The 17361-nt window shown below is 40.8% G+C and overlaps 1 protein-coding gene across 1 annotated transcript; it reads left to right on the top strand.

Annotated features, from left to right (window-relative positions):
• The first annotated feature begins 2133 nt into the window (after positions 1–2133).
• On the top strand, positions 2134–16451 carry p3h1 (prolyl 3-hydroxylase 1). The gene is made up of 15 exons (XM_022745290.1): positions 2134–2675; positions 4534–4686; positions 4998–5187; positions 5271–5402; positions 7200–7339; positions 8850–8939; positions 9048–9100; positions 9194–9321; positions 9845–9972; positions 10614–10709; positions 11259–11409; positions 13713–13830; positions 13930–14005; positions 14139–14279; positions 15554–16451. Exons 1-15 carry the CDS (start codon positions 2214–2216, stop codon positions 16055–16057), a joined length of 2562 nt encoding a protein of 853 aa, XP_022601011.1. The 5' UTR covers positions 2134–2213; the 3' UTR covers positions 16058–16451.
• The last annotated feature ends 910 nt before the right edge of the window (positions 16452–17361 follow it).

A 17361-nucleotide genomic window follows, 5' to 3' on the forward strand; every position in this document is an offset into this window, starting at 1 on the left:
CGGAGGCTTGACGGGGTCCTGAATCTCCGCCCATTTTGCCTGAAGTGGTAGCTGTAATTGTGCCTGTATGAAAACGTTGTTAATATTTAAAAAAAAAAAAAAAAAAAAGTTAGAAGTTATATAGAGTTTATCTATGGTTACGAATTTATGTTTTAGACATGTTATTTTACATCCTGACTAATTTTAAAATCAACGTTTCTATGATGTATTCTGTAATCATAACATGGATTTGTTTTCAGGCACACCAACAACAGCCCAACCTCGCCACAGAACATTTAAAAACAAGATGTGTCCCTGTTATAAAAACGATTTTAAGAAACAAACAGAAGTCGGGAAACTGTCACATTAAACAGTAGCTGTACTGTGACATTTTAAATAAGAACAGCTTCAAATCACGCACAAAACCCCTCACTAATAAAATAGTAGACTTAAGAGCCAAACCTATAATTATCTTCTTGTTTTCATTTACTTACCCACTGAACGTGCTTCTCCCATAATCCATTGCGAGCGCACCTACACGTATTTTATTTCTGAAAAAACGCGAGTAGTATAAATCCGTAGACAGCACTCTTCATCCACTATCACCAAGACACCAAATGAGGGAATATGCTTTGGAAAAATGGTGTTGATCCTTAGACTTCCACACTTCCAGGATCTACGGGGAGCACTGAAACTATGATGAAACAACACTTTACTAAGACACGTTATGTTGGGTTTTCCATTAACTTGCAACTCATCTCTGTGATACCCCCAAATATGCAGAGGGATCTTAAAATACATACTCAGATGTCAGTTTAGGGACACCCAGCTAATACCAATGCAGTCTAACACGAGAGCCCTTCAATGAGCCCTACCATCATGACGGTTATGATGTTCAGTTTTTGTTGAAACTGTGTTAAAGATGTGTTTAATTCAACTGTGTGATGGTGAACTGTGTATTGTCAAGAGGAATGGAAAGTGCCACCAACAGTACAGTACAATAGCCTGTGTGACTGGTGCAGAAGATACTAAATTTTAAACAAATAACGAAAAACCTACTGAAAACAGAGGCACCACAATTAAGCAAATGGAAGGACACAATTATTGATATTTATGAAATGGAGATAATAAATCACAGTATTAGAAATCTAGCAAACTCTTTGACATAAGATGGAACAGTATCCATTAAACAAATATTATACAAAAATAATATTGTTAAAAAACAAATAAATACAGAGAGGGGAAAGAAATGGGGTGGGGGATAGGAAGAGGGGAGAAGAGGGTGAGCAGAGGGAGGAGAAAGGAATAAGAACAGCTATACGTTTAAAATTAGTTAAACCTGTCTTATTCGTTAGGCTATTATATTTTTCTCTCCCTTTTATTTTACTTTATTACTTATATTTACTTATTAATTAATTTATTTTCCTAAATGTACGTGTTTAATCTGTTAAAGTATGTGTATGTATGTGCCTGTATGTATGGGTATAAACTAGATATCATGGAGTTGGTAACTCCTTCTGTTGAGAAATAATCACTGTAAGGGAATGCAATTTAACAAATAGAATACAAAAAAAGACTAGGCTCATTTTACACTTTTGTCTGTATGTACCGGAAAGCCACGGAAGTTCCTTATTTCATGCAAGTTCTAACAGGCCAATGCCTCATTACCATGTTAAATACAGTGTTTGTTCTGCTCTCATTCCAGGTTTTGGATATGTGAAGTGAACAAACTGCCACGTCTGAGAATATACATCACACACCAGCTCTGAAAGAAGCAGCTGGTGTCACAGTTTGTCCTGTGGACTAAAATTATTTAGAAAATCAATCAGATATTTAACAGTTTCCCCCCCTAATTTTGTCATAATGAACTTCTGTTGCAAATAAAACTTTCTTTTATCAGGGAATCCATCCGGAAACCAGTAAAACAGTTATTTAATATATTTGATAATAAACTTTTATTGTATTCTACACTAAGGTCAATCGTAGCTTCATTTTCCTCAGTACAGGCCCACAGTAGGAGCGTCTTATATGGCACTATAATGATTTCTCCAAGTGTAGGACTAAAGGGGGGATGACGGGGTGGGTGGTGTTACCGGGGGCTCAACTGTTCAAACCCCACCTCCAGCCAAGTTACTGTCGGAGGAAGAGGAGAGTTTCAACCCCTCTCTCTACCGGTTCCTGTAGTCTCCGGTCCAGGCTCCTGACCCGCTGCAGAGCCCTGACATTTTACCGTCATGGAGCTCCGTTATGCGCTGCTGTTTCTGTGCCTTGTTCTGCCATTGTGCACATCGGACAATAATCTGAGCAGCCACTCGGTTTTGGAGCCGTATGATATCCTCTTCGACACGGCGGTGGAAGCCTACTACAGGGGGGACTGGTTGTCGGTTATCCTGAACATGGAGAGGGCGCTCAGGAACAAAGCTACGGTCCGCAATGTGAAGGCTCAGTGCCGGCTCAGCTGCGCCAACCAGTCCGCTTTCGGTGACCCATTGGCCGGCTTGGGAGTTCCCATACCGGGGGCCGGGTCTGTGGAGGACCTGGGCTTCTTCCAGAAAATCCTGAAACGGGCGGACTGTGTGAACTCCTGCGAGACTCAGAAACTCGGTCCGCCGAATCTGCATCTGGTCAGTGAAGAAATTGAGCTGGAGTTCAAGAAGAGGACCCCATATAACTACTTACAAGTCGCCTACTTCAAGGTATATAACTGAGTGCAGTAGGCGGTGAGCTATAAGTGTAAAAGGGTTCTGTAGAGTGATATAAATGTTTTGTCCCAGTGTAGCTGCAGAGTGAAAAACTTAAATACATTTTAGTTACGATCTCATTCAATCTTTAAGTCAGAGCTGATGTGGAGCTGGAGACTGTAAATACCCCAACCCCCTAAAACCAAGACAGCCATGCCACGTCTTAAGGTGGAGTCAGCGTCTGTCTGTGCAGTCTGACGCGAGGATGTAGACTTTGGGTTTAAAGGCCCAAACCGCTGCTCTCTGAACGTATGCATATAAAAAACAAAGTAAAGCTTTGCTGGCACGCTTGAGTGACTTTTAATACGATGGAAAGTTGTTTGCAAACTGTTATAATCTCAAACTTCCAATTCTCTTTGTATTTTTCATTCACAGTTTTCTTGGATTGTTATGTTTGTATTGGAAAGTCCGACTCTCCTGCAGAAACCTGAAAGCAGCAACATAATGAAAAAAGCTGGTGCAGAGTTTTATACTAAAATCTGTGCATATGTAAGAAATAATGTCAAATATAGCCTCTATGTATTTCCTTAATAATTCCTGTCATTATTGTTCCTTCATGCTCAGTGAACAAAAAAAACAGGAAAACAGATATTCAGTCATCAAACATTAGTATGGTTACTATATTTCTGACTTTCCAAACTTTGGCCATAGCAGCTGCCTCTGTGGATCAAGCCTACTGGATCAGTGGTTCTCAAAGTGGGGATCACACACCCCCAGGGTTCCTTGAGGGGATTCCTTGGACTTCCCAGCAAAAATGGGAATAATTTAACTTTGGTCAATGGTTTCAAACAACCTCTGTAATAAAACATCTAAAAGCAAATATCAGATCAGATGGGGGTCTGTGGTCTAATTTGTGTCAGTTTAGAGGTCCTCGTGTGAAAGAGGTTCTGGATAACGCCTCTAAGCCAGTTTAGTGGTCTCTTGGATGAAAGGGTAGGCTACTTCATTCTGGGGTTTTATTGGAGCTTAGAGAGGCAGGTGAGGATTGTAATTGAACTATAAATAAATAACTGAACTAATGAAAGGTTGGTCAGTTTTTTCCATTTAGTACTACTGAGAAATAGATCCAGGGTGATGTGAGCCTGTCTATTATGTTTATTAAAGCTGCACTAGTCAGTATTTCATATGAATTATCATCAACTCTGAAACTGCCCCCATTTCTCTTAGATGGAAAAAAATGCACAATCTTTCTTTTTTCATTGTTTTGGTTTTACAGCTCCCAACTTTCCTGTCTTGGTTCTCTCTAGCTGCTCTCGTAACCTCGTTTCCAGCAGCAGCAGCAGCAGCAGCAGGCGGCTGTTTTTACCATAAAGCTGCGATAAACCCACTGTGTTGTAGCTACACAGCACAAAATGGCAGCTAGGAAGCTACTAGCAACAATTTTAGCTAGCTGGCGAACACAGCGGAGGATTTCATCAGCTAAAGAGCCAGATATTTCTCCTAGGAGTTTGTGGAGACCAAAACAGAGGTGAAATAATATGAATATTATATTCGCCAGATCTGGTGGATGTTGCTCCAGGACTGCTCGATGTTTAAATATCTGTAAGCTAACATGTGAGCAATTACAACTTTGTGCTGTTGTTGTGTTTATGGCCTGATCTGCTGCTCCTAATTGATAAAAAAAATGAGCTCATTCAGCTTTACCTCAGTTGACTGTTTGAGAGGCACATAGAAGTAGAAACATTAGAAATGTGATGACACAGCAGTGAACCTGTAACAGAAGATCAGAGTCTGTAGGCTTCTCCTCCAGGTGGTTTGCTGATTATCAAAAGTGTAATGGGAGAGGATGAGATGAACTTGTGTGTTGTTTCAGATCAATAAGCTGGACAAGGCGGTGGCAGCGGCCAACACGTTCTTCCTGGCCAACCCGGACCACATGGAGATGAAACAGAACCTGGATTACTACAGGATGATGGCAGGAGTACAGGCAGAAGACTTCAAAGATTTGGAGGCCAGGCCCCATATGGTGAGAGCGAACTCTTTCTCTGAGGACTTTTATAGCATGTTGGCCTCTTGTCTGACATGTTGATTATAATAATCACATTGTTGTGTTTCTTTTTGTCCATTTTACTTCAGAAATCTCCTGACATACCTGCTGTGTTATTACTACTGTTACAGTGAATAACACATCAAACAGAACCTGAATTGAAAGGTGTACATACCTGCATACCTGACTAACCTAATACAAGTAAACCCAGACTAATTCTGACTATTACCTAGAATAGAACATGTTTATATCACATAGCTCCAGTAACAATACACATACTTTCTCCTCAGGCCGAGTTCCTGCTGGGGAAGAGTTACTACAGCGACGACTCGTTCGGTCTAGCGGCCGAACACTTTGAAGTGGCCATAGACGAGTACTTCACAGCCGATAAGGAGTGCAGAGCTCTGTGCGAGGGAGCCTACAACTACGACGGATACAACTACATGGAGTACAGTGCCGACCTGTTCCAGACCGTGACAGGTGAGACTGTACATCTTTGTTCTTAAGAACGTAGAGAATTTGGTGATTGATTTAATCTAAATGTGATTGTGTGTGTGTGTCAGACCACTACACGCAGGTCCTGAGCTGTAAGCAGCACTGCTCCGTGGAGCTGGCCTCTACAGCTGGTAGAGACAAGCCCTTCGAGGATTTCCTCCCCTCACAGTTCAACTACATGCAGTTCTCCTACTACAACAGTGAGTCTCACAGCACTCTCTTCTTCAGCGTGTGTTTTTGTCCATAATATGTAACTTTTCCAGATTAAAATGTCTAAAAATGACACTGATCATGTGTCAACTCACAATCCACTTTTATTCAGTTTTAAACCACATTTTTAAGATGCACCTTTTGCATTTTGTTAATTTTCAACCAGATATTTTAACCAGATGAAGGATTCTACATTCGGACATCTGGATCTTTTTTGCTTTAATTATCCCGGAGTCAACATGTGGCAAACTGAATAGAATATAGGACATAGTTTTGAAAAGCTCACACCTGTGTATGTAAGGTCCTGCAACTCACAGCGCATGTCAGGAAAAAAACCAAACCATGAGGTCTTCTGAAGTTTCTGTAGACCTCTGCAATAAAATTGTGGCGAGACATAGATCAGGGCAAGAGTATAAAACCATTTCTAAAGCTTTCAGTGTTCCCAGGAGCATATTGGCTTCAATAATATTGAAATGGAAGATGTTTTGGCCGACCAGTCAAATTGAGTAACCAGGCAAGAAGAGCCTTGGTCAGGGAGGTGACCAAGAACCCAATGGTCTCTCTAACAGAGCTTCAGAAGTCCTCTGAAGGAGAGACCTGCCGGAAGTACGACCATTTGAGCAGGGCTCCATCAATCAGGCCTTTATGGTAGAGCAGCTAGACGAAAGCCACTTTGAGTAAAAGACATAGGACAGCCTTGCTGGAGTTGGCCAAACAGCATTTAAAGGACTGTGAGAGCATGAGAGAAAAGATTCTCTGGTCTGATGAGACAAAAATTGAACTCAAACACCAGGCACTGCTCATCACCTGGCTAATACCCATTTCTCACAGGCTATGTCATCCACATATTGGGAGTCCTGATGCAGGACTATTAAGATGATAATCTTGAAATATTGATATGATATTTGTGACAGTTCAACTTAAACACTAGATCATTGCTCTAGAGAGGAGTCACCACTCTGTTGGGCTTGCTAGAAAAGCTAGGCAGGAACAAAAACCAGAAAATCCAAAGAGTGGGAACATCACATGCAAAACAGGAGCACTACAGAAAACCTAAAAACGGGAGCACGGGCGCAAGAGACACAGGGAAACATCACAAATCCAAACAGGGAGCACAGACACTAAATACACACAAGGGAAGCAGTAACTGAACACAGAGGAAACACATTAGGGTGGGGCAAACAATCATGAAGGAGGGAAACACCTAGACCCAGACCTAGACGGGAAGTAAAATATCCACGAGACACACAAGGGAAGTCATTTCAAAATAAAAACAGGAAATCAACCAAAAGTCCAAACATAAAGAGTCCAAAAGCAAGCACACAAACCCCAATCAAGCTCCATAAACACTCGATCTTACACTTCCCATAATCCATCTTGTCTCTGTGTTAGAGTCCCACTGTTTGGTAAACATCTACATCTTTCAAACCCCACACCCTCAGATTTGGTTTATACATTTGTTTCCTCCCAGAACAAGCAGAGATAACCCAGATGACATGATCAAGGTTATTTCTCAGGCCTCATAAAATTAATTGAAAATGACAGAAGACATGATACAGCTGTTTTTGTTCACCGGCCGAGTTGTTCTCTCCTGGTAAGTTAACTCATCTGGATGTGTAAAATCAGTGGAATGAACACCTGTTTAAAGAAAGCACAGTGCTCTTGAGTAAATACGATGATAATAATGCCAGTTAAAAACCCAGTGACAAACAAAACAAATTGTATATCAGTTCAATAACTCTTTCACACCTGCTGATCTCCTTCTTGCCTTTGCCCCCTCTCTGCAGGTGAGAAGTACGAGCAGGCCATAGAGTGCGCTAAGACCTTCCTGTTGTTCCGCCCTAATGATGAGGTGATGAACCAGAACCTGGCTTATTATTCTGCTGTGTTGGGCGAAGACAAGGCAGAAACCATATCAGCCAGACAGGTACAGTAGGTCTCACTTGCAACACACGGAGTAGAGGCTTTCATCCAAAAGCACCGTACAGTTATTTCTAGCAGAGTGTTATCTTAATCCATAACGATCGGCAGCAAATCAGCCTGCACAACATGAGCTTAAAGAAAAAATAGTCTCCATTATGTCTCAAACATACTCAAGGGCACAAAAGAGACATTAAAAAAGCACTGATGGTAATCTAAAGTACATAAACGTTTGCTGCTGCTTTTTAAAGAAGCAATTGGTAAGATTTTTAAGATTGCCCCAGGCGCTAAATGTCCATATTATACAGTATTTAGTGTGTATAGTACTGTGTTAATAGAACTGCCAATCAATACTAATGAATACTAATGAGCTTTCACAGCTGAACCCACTTTAAACCCATTCCCAGTTTTGGGATAAAAACATTTCAAGGGTGTAGGTGTGGGTGAGGCACAAAAAAGTTTCTTCAACCCAAAAAAAGACCCTGTTTATGCTGTTTCCTGTTTTTATATAGATGTATAGTTGCTGGTTATGGTGCTTTTGCAAAGTAATTGGAAATGCAGCATAAATTGCTTTATTATTAATTCATCAACCCTACTTAAAAACACATTTTGTTTAATTTGTAGAAACCTTTAGATTTAAAATTAATATCAAACCTCATTTTTGTTACTTTTCAAGGTTCTGAAGGCATCAACATTCTGTAATTCTGGCATAGACAATTTTCACAGAAGTTATTTTCACGTGACACTAAAAAAAGCACAGGTATAAATTAGGGCTGAACGACTAATCGAAACATTATCAAAATCGCAATATGGCCACGTGCAGTAACGGAATTGCAAGAGCTGCAATTTCTTTGATAAAAGTAAAATGTCTGACAGACCACAGATGAAGCATGGTGTTACAGTACGGTACGGTACGGTAGCTAATTCCATCAGGCTGCTTCAGGTGCAGGGCCTTGGTGCTGTGCCTGCCGGCTCACTGTCACACTGTCATGGCTTACTGGGACCCATGAATAGAACTGATCCATTGTTAATGTCATTAGTAAAACCTGTGCTTTTCTTCTTATGACAAGTCATGTCTGCTGTGAGAAAGTGCTATTTTAGGTCCCTGGTTTGTGTCTGGTTAGGTAACTCTTCATCTCTCTGTCCCCTTGTTTCCTGCCATCTCTCCATTGTCAGCTTTCCAATAAAGTCATAAAAAATCACCGTTAAAAAAAAAAAAAAAAAAAGGTCTATTGTTATTGGCAGAGACAGCAACTGTGGAAAAAATCCACGTAGCACTCAATGCTTCTTTTTAAAGACTATTCCTCTGAACACATGAGAACAATTGAATGCAATCAAAGTTCACTGGTACCTGTGTAAAACCTTTTTAGCAATAACCTCAGCACATATAATAAATATAAACTTAGTTATTTTGCCTTAATAACATATCTCATGTACATATAGTGGCTTTTTTGCAGACAGTAGTTTTCAACAGATGTAGTCAAGGTATAACTGATTTTTTTTTTTTTGACCCCCAGGTGGTGAAACAGTACATTCAGCAATCCATACTGGAGAAAGAGCTGCTTTACTTTGGATATGAAGCATTTGGAATCACCTTTGTAGATCCAGTGAGTGAATGAATCATGTATTCTCCATCACATTGTGCTCATTTAATGCTGTGCTGAAATATAAAGAGTGGTATCGGACATTTTACGTTACTGTCGTTTTGTATTCAGGACACATGGACTCCTGAAGATGTCATGCCTAAGAAACTGAGAGACAAGCAGAAGTAAGATTTTAAGACACTGCCACAAACGCACGTGCAGGGCAATTATGAATGGGCAGTTAAAGTGATGTTATGGCCTTTCTGTTTCCCCCTCAGAGCTGACAGAGAGACTGCAGCGAGGATCACAGAGGAAATAGGAAACCTAATGAAGGAGATCGAGACTCTGGTTGAGGAGAAGAAGAAGGATTCGTCAGATATGGCCAAGATAATAGTGCCGCAGGAAGGTAAACATGTCACCCAGAGGGCTAGTCAACCAAATGTTTGAAATGTTATTCAAATGTTTAAATCAAAATGATTTGCTATGTATGGTTGTGGCGGCACAGACCTGATCAGTGGACTGTAACTTGATCATCTGGATGGTGGTTTAATTTGAGACATAATCGATTGCTTATCTTTGGAATCCCGAATGTCTAAATTTTTAACTTGAATTTTGGGATCAGAAAAAAAAAAATCTGATACATTATTTCAATGAAACAAATATCAGTGCTAGAAATTCACAGGCTTTACAATTTCAAAATCTGGTGAGACGGATTTGCCTCCGTATAAATTGCCCCATGGGTGTGAATATGAGTGTTTGCCTCCATGTGTCAGCCGTGTGATAGTCTTGACAGCCTGTCCAGGGTGTTCCCCCGCCCTCGCCCAGTGTCAGCGGGGAGTAGCCCCCTGCGAACCCCATAAGGATAAGCGGTATGGATAATGGATGGATGCATGTATGGTTGACTCTTGACTGTGACCTACCTCCTCTAGGTGGTGCTGTGTTGTACGATGACATCAAAGTAACCATGACGTCCAAGCAGCTGAATGGCTCTGAGCGGGTGTTGCTGGATGGAGTGGTCAGTCATGACGAGTGCAGGGAGCTGCACCACCTATCCAATGTGAGTTATCAGTGTAGAGAAGTCGCTCACATGTTGTTGAGTTATCTTTACTGCCATTACTACAAAAGTAATATATACATATAGACAAATACTAAAGATACACAAAATACCACATGTAATTACAGAGAAGACAATTAGTTAATATCATGTACTTTAAAGTGCCAACACCTTGTTCACATCCTAACACAACACACCACAGTTCAAGAATACAGAATAAACCATCAACCCACAAAAGCGTTTCGTCCATTTTTAGAAATGCCTCAGCGCTTCGGTGTCAGGAAACATCACCAGTTATATGGCAACTAATCTTGCATCCCTCTTAAACTTGCACTAAAATGAGCTAAACCATGGGAAAACACCATTACTTTCTAAGCTTAAACTTTACATTTTGAAGTTATCACGACAGTTCTGAGAGTCACATGCCAAACAGTTGCAGACTATAAAAAGTTAGTTTTTAAATGTCACCAGTGTTACAGTTGTTTTTAGATGTTTTTGCATATTTGTGTAATTTTAAAACATATGCCTTTCTTTCCAAAAATATAGAAAGAAGCTCTATCATGTCACCGGATGCCTGGTTGTCTTCTATGTTTGTGTCGTCCGCTGTGTGTGTCAGAGTTGTTGACGTTGTGAATATTTTCCAGGCAGCTGCTCTGATAGGAGATGGCTACAGGGGGAGCACTTCCCCCCACTCCCCCAGTGAGCTGTTCCAGGGAGTCACCGTCCTGAAGGCTGTCAAGGTCTGTAGCTCTCCTGTGTCTAAAGCAACTGTTTGGTCAAACCTGTGATGTTCTTATTAGAAAACAGCCACAATGTCCACATGCCAGGGAGTTCAACCTTTCAGGAACACAGTCACATTTGAGTACTTTCACCCTCGTTGGTGTCCTCCTTGTACCTGCTGGTGAAACGGGAGCGTGTCTATGTTCCCACAGCCCTATATTCCCCTTTTATACCCTTTCAGAACGCTTTGCATACACGTTACACGGCGTCTTCACATTTATCCACCTCAGCGATCGTTTTTGTAAAGCATCGTTTTCAGTTTCGGAATTCACCGTTCTAATGTGGATGGAAGGGCTAACCGGATAAATATTACCCGGGTTAGTGTGGACATGGGCTTATGGGAACATATAAGACTGTGGGAAAATAGGGCCTAATTTTCAAAACATTCTTAGAAATGTGGGAACATAGGGCTGTGGGAACATAGGGCTGTGGGAACATAGGGCTGTGGGAACGTAAGGCTGTGGGAACATAGGACTGACCCCGGTGAAACATGTTTCCACCTCCCGCAGCTTGGACAGGAGGGGAAGGTCCCGCTGAAGAGCGCTCGTCTGTTCTTCGACCTGAGCGAGAGGGTGAGGAAGGTGTTGGAGTCGTACTTCAGCCTGGAAACTCCGCTCTACTTCTCCTATTCCCACCTGGTCTGTCGCTCTGCTATTGATGGTGAGTCAGACGGTTATGATATGCTGGTGTTGTGTGTTTGTGTGAAACAGATACACTGCTCTTTATTAAAAAAATCAATACTCCTGTGTCCTCAGTGATGGGAGGCTGCAGATTTATCTTTTCTGTTGGTTCATTCATAAAATGATCTGTCGCATCTGTTAGATCTATCATTACAACAACTTAAGTATTTTCAGGTCTTTCAAATTGTTTTCTTTTAAACAGTAAAAACAAAAACCTGAACATGAGAAATTTCCCAACTCTCTTCACCCACGCTCCACCCATCCAATAACCTCATGTGCCAGATGGTTTGTTACACAGAACCTTCAGGGAAGACTTTGTCGGAAACTGTTTGGAAAAGGGCAGCTGCTTTTAAAAAATACTTGGCAGGTGATTGGATGAACCATCTGACCATCTAGAGCGCTGAAGAAGAAACACGCCTTCCTGTAGTCTGAGGAGCTTTGAAAGCTAGGTAGCATGTCAGTAGATGATTGTTGTTGTCTTTGTAAGGAAAATTTGTGCATAAAAGTCATGTATAGGAATAACAAAGCTGTCTCTTCTTCGTAGCGGTCAGTAGTTCCGCCCTCATAGGAGGCTGATTGGTCTGAACCACTGTATTTCGACCACAAGTGAGTAGAGTTTCAGAGCCTGGAAAGATGGATTCTCAATTGTGAGAAGTCCAGCTGCCTCACAAGGTTACCCATCCAAACAAATAAATAAAAATAATAGTGGGAAAAGGGATCTATTTGTGTGTAGCTAAACACCCAGCCACCCATTTTCTTTCTAGTAATCTCACTACTCCTGAACAGGGATAGGTTTAGTGTGGCAAATGGATGTAAATACCACTCTGCCTATGAATCCCAATTGCTGTTGCTATTGAGAAGACTCCAGCTAGAAATCATTGACTGATGTGAGAGAGGTACAGCTTAAAACATGTGACCTACAGTATAGTACATGTTGACTCGAAGGACGTGATGGCAGGTTTATTGTTTATCTTGCTGTAAACCAGATTGTGTGATTTGCACTTTGTTGCCAAAACAGATCAAGATCTCAGTCAATGTGACATGCTGTCTTTTTTATTGTAAAGTAGATCTACATTACATTACATCACAATAAATGTATGTTTGTAGGTGCATGTGTGTTTTGACTGAAAGTAAAGGCTGACCAGCTTTGACGATGCAAAGAAGCCTAACAACTGCTTTATGTACCTGGTGTATCCACCTTGTCTTTGTGATGATTATTTGGTTGCAAAAAAGTAGTCAAAATCGTGGACCTGAATTTGATCTCTTCCAAAGTTAAAGCTGCATTAGTTGATTTTTACAGGCCAAGAGGGGGCAGCACAACACACAACAGTGATATGTTATCACCTTATAAACATGTGGTGGAGAATGTGTTGACAAACAATTGCCTGCAGACACTGAGAATTAGCCATTTAGTGTTAGTATATATCATTATATATACTAGCATAAATCATTGTTATATATCATATTATATATAGCATTAGCATATACTATAAGTAGTAATTTGGAGTTCTTTTAGCTCTAAAATATCAGGCATTTTAGCAGTTAAATCCTTTACTATGTTCACCAGCTAGTTGCTAACTGCTGCTAGAAACAAGGCTGATAAAAGCAGAGTTGGTGTCTCTAGAACAAAAACATTGCATGTTAAAAAGCTCTGTGATAATTGTCTGTAGCTATGTCCCAATGAGTGATCCCATTTCATGTTACACACAGTCATTTAGTCCATTGTCAGTGGAAAAAACAATCAGCTTTAAAGGAGCTATTTGTAAGTTTTGCTATTGCTACATAGCTAACGTTAGCATTAACAGCTGTTTACTTACCAGTCTAGGAGAAACGTTGTGAGTTCAGCATCAAACTCCATTCCTTTACTCACCAACAGCTGTCTCCAGTGGTGGAAAGCAACTCCAATGTTAACTTGTCTCTATCTGGTCTTTTCTTCTACTGAAGTAAGCATGCTAACTATCTATCTCTCAGCTAGCGTCTAGTCACTTTCTAATAGCGACTCACTGTAGCCTCCAGTTTGCCCTGAAGACGCAGCACTGCTCAGAAGTCATATTGTATCGTCTTGTCTTGTTAACGCAACCGCGGCCGAAGCTCTTCTCAAGCGACAATCACCACCACCTACTCCCAACACGAAACCACATTGGGCGGCAGAGAAAACTAGCCCCTTTAAGAAATCATCCAATTTGACTTTGCACTTTTACAGTGCTCCTGACAGGTGGTGGTGGTAGTTGTGTGATTATGGCCTAAAACGTTTCAGCTTCCCTCTGTATTGTTGTTATTTAGAGAAGCAGGAGGACCGTAAGGACCTGAGTCACCCTGTTCACGTGGACAACTGTCTGCTGGTGTCCGAGCTGAACGAGTGTATCAAGGAACCTCCTGCATACACACACAGAGACTACAGGTGAGCACATGCACACAAATACACTATGTCTAGTCTAAGCATCAACCACACAACTGTGATAATGAGCACCCACATAACATCCTAATGTCCCCCCTGCAGTGCCATTCTTTATTTAAATGATGACTTTGACGGAGGAGATTTCATTTTCACTGAGATGGATGCCAAAACAGTCACGGTAAATATTCAACTGTTATTTCCACAATCTGCATTCAACACCACGTTATAATACTTATTATGTGTGAATAAAGGCAGCTGTACATTTCAAGCTTGTTTTATGTTGCATGTTCTGTATTTTCTGACTTCTCCAGGCTGAGGTGCGTCCACAGTGTGGCCGTGTGGTTGGGTTCGGTGCAGGGAAAGAAAACCCCCACGGTGTCAGAGCTGTCACTAAGGGTCAGAGGTGTGCTGTAGCGCTGTGGTTCACACTGGATCCTGCTCACGAGGAAAAGGTACGGATGATCTCTGTAGATTAACATCAGTATTCTTTACCAGCAGCATCGATAAGTGTGTAAAGTCAGAAAATTGAACTCAATGTACTAATTGTTTTGCAGTAAACTCCAATTCAAATTTACATGCAATGTAATAATGTGCCACACTGCTTCCCCCCAGTATCTCGAAATATTGCTTCTACAATTGCTTCATTATTAATAGCTAAAGAGTTTACAGAAGACAGAAATTAAGAGGGTAGATTACCTAGTTAAACCTTTTTATATCTTAATGGAAAAATTATTTTCACAATAGCTGCCAATGAGGACATTAGAAGTGGATTTAGCGTTTCCCAGATTTATGAAAAATTGAACAAAATACAGAATATTGAATAAAAAAAGTAAATAAATTGTCAAAAAAAATAAATTGGTAAATAAACTGAGCTCAGGCCCAGCTCTGTGTCTGCTGATGGAATTTAACATGGCAATATTTTGACCTATCCCAAAAAACTAAATAATGACAACAAATATGGATTAGGCCAGATGATGCAGCAGCCTTATATGTATGAAACCAGATATCCAACAGTGTGCCATAATGAAACCAATCACGTCTTACACAGGTGGACTGCAGGAGAGAAAACAAAATTAATAGTATCTCAATTGCTCTGTCAAAAAAGTCCGACTACCCTCCCTTCAGCAAAGAGAAACATTATAATACCCCCCCACCCCCCAGTGTATAGACTTGTCAGCACTGTGGGGACAGCTTGTCTCTTGCTTTGTTGCATTTTCAAAATGTAACAGCGGTCGTATGGATTAGGGTTAAACCAGCATTTTATCAGACCCATACAGCACATGTGTATGTAATTGTAAGTATGTAAGTGTAACATGAAGTAAACTAACACAATCCTTGTCGTCACACGGTGCCTTTAATCTAAAATCTAACTTAATACACACAATGGATCATTGCTGCTGCAAAGAAATATAATGGTTTGTAATTGTAAAAGAAACATAGCTGCAGTTAATGATGTTTTATTTTTTGACTGGCAACAGGAATTCGAAAGAAATGAGCAACTGTTTTTCCTGCAGGAGAAGTTTTCTGGAAATACACACCTACAGTAGATAAAATGAAAAAAATTTAAATTACACAACCCTAACCCTAACCCCCCCCCACCCCCCCCTAGTGTTACTAATCGAGCATGAATAGACCTTTTGTGTTTGCCTCTGGTTCTGGTATTTTGATTCCTAATTGGATTATTATGCATTCTGTTTCTCCTCACATGTTTCCATTGGTTCTGTAGGAGAGAATCCAAGCTGCGGATATGCTGAAGATGTTTTCCACACCTGTGAATGCAGAGTTCAGTAAGAAGGAGGCGACAGACACCTCAGAGCCCCAACCAGTAACGCCAGAGCCTCCATCAGATAAAAAACAAGACGATAAACCGGCGGAGCAGAAGCCGGATGCACCAACCGACACGCAGGCCGACAAACCGGCTGACACGCCGAAGGACAAAACAGAGAAGAAACCAGTCAGCAAAACAACAACTAAAGGCACTAAAGCCAAAGCTGCTCCGAAAGCAAAGGCCAAAGCTGGAGACCAGGCAAAGGACAAGACAGCAGACAAAGGCAAACCTGCTGCAAAAAAACAGACGGTTAAAACACAAGCCAAGCAGGTAGACAAAAAGGACACAAAACCAGCTGCAAAAAAGACAGTAAAAGTCGTTGCCAAGAAGGACTCCAAAAAAGCTAAAGCTGACGGCACGTCAGCCTCAGACTCTCAGAACGAGGACAAGGACGAGCTGTGATCAAACAGCACCTGGGACTGTGTATGTGCTGTCTGTTTTTCTGTTTGCTCCAAGGTCTTCTCTGTGGGTGGTTGAATGGAAATGGATTGAAAGTTACTAAAATGTTGTTTGCCTTTAAAGTTATTGGTTGTTGTGGATCATACCAAGGGACTGCTGTTTTACCCGGATTTCACTCACAGTTTTAATTGAGTACTTTTTTTTTATAGGTATATCCTTGCTGACAATCTGCAAAAGTGCCCAAATAACCACCTTCGTTTGACATTCAAAGCTTTGTATTTGTATAGATGGGACATATTTTCATCTCAGTTTTCAACCTGAATTCCTTTTATTTTCTCTTATTTGTGATGCCATGATGTGAAAGCGCGGGTGGTCAAAAGAGGGGGGCAGAAGTCAACTGTGTGAATCAATGAAATAAAAGTAATGTTTTTAAATTCTGCAGTTTTCATACAGAAGCAAAATATCATGCAGCGCTCCAAGCTGACACTGGGTGGCAGCATGGAAGCACCAGTCATTTGTCACAAACCCACTGCTCATTTAACAAACCATAACAAATTCACTTTTGATTGAAATCCTCAGGTAGTGAACTCTGGTATTTGGGAAGTCCTGCTGCTGTCCCGCTGTGATTAGTTTTAAACCGGAAATATTCAAACCTCAAGTGCTCATTGTTTGTCACATCACTTGAACTTTGTTGAATCTCAGCAGCTGTCTTTTTTATTAATCTTAGTGCCTGCAAGGAAAACTGGTCGTGTGCGTGCAGACTTTATTTACTTTTCAGTTTGCTACAGATTTGGTCCATTTTGTAATTTTGTGTGTGAACATACATATGAGAGAGCGAGAGAGAGAGAGAGACATTTACTCAAGCACTGTACTTTTAAGTCTTTGTATTTTACTTCAGTGTTCCCATTTCACTTCACCTCATTCTTAACAATTCTTACTTCTTCAACATTATCATTTGACAGCTGCAGACTACATCATAGAAAGAATAGAAATTTCTATTGTCACCCAACAATATAACATTGTGTCGTCCACTGGGTCATAGAATATAATTATTTTCTAATTTATTTAATACTATTTAATTCTAAATTCTAATCAACATTTAATTTTTAAATAAGCTGTTGATTTCTCCCCAGTGATTATATGATCAGAGCTGACATTTAATATGCTTGGATGTATTCAGGTCCACTCACACATTAAGACACTGATCCCGGTCCGGTCAGATCTTGGTTTCTCAGGACTGAGTAGCCCTGTCGAGGACTAGTACAACAGCGGACCAGACAGTGCTATTCTGGGTCTGAACTATGCAG

Source organism: Seriola dumerili, unplaced genomic scaffold, assembly GCF_002260705.1.
Source record: "Seriola dumerili isolate Sdu_G_001 unplaced genomic scaffold, Sdu_1.0 BDQW01000088.1, whole genome shotgun sequence".
Classification (NCBI taxonomy): Eukaryota; Metazoa; Chordata; class Actinopteri; order Carangiformes; family Carangidae; genus Seriola; species Seriola dumerili.

Bases quoted from the DNA above. Each gene is read 5' to 3' on its own strand.
- p3h1 (XM_022745290.1), top strand. From the start codon at position 2,214: ATGGAGCTCCGTTATGCGCTGCTGTTTCTGTGCCTTGTTCTGCCATTG. The intron at 7,340-8,849 runs GTACAGTAGGTC...TTTGACCCCCAG, and splicing joins AAACCATATCAGCCAGACAG to GTGGTGAAACAGTACATTCA. The intron at 8,940-9,047 runs GTGAGTGAATGA...TTTTGTATTCAG, and splicing joins GAATCACCTTTGTAGATCCA to GACACATGGACTCCTGAAGA.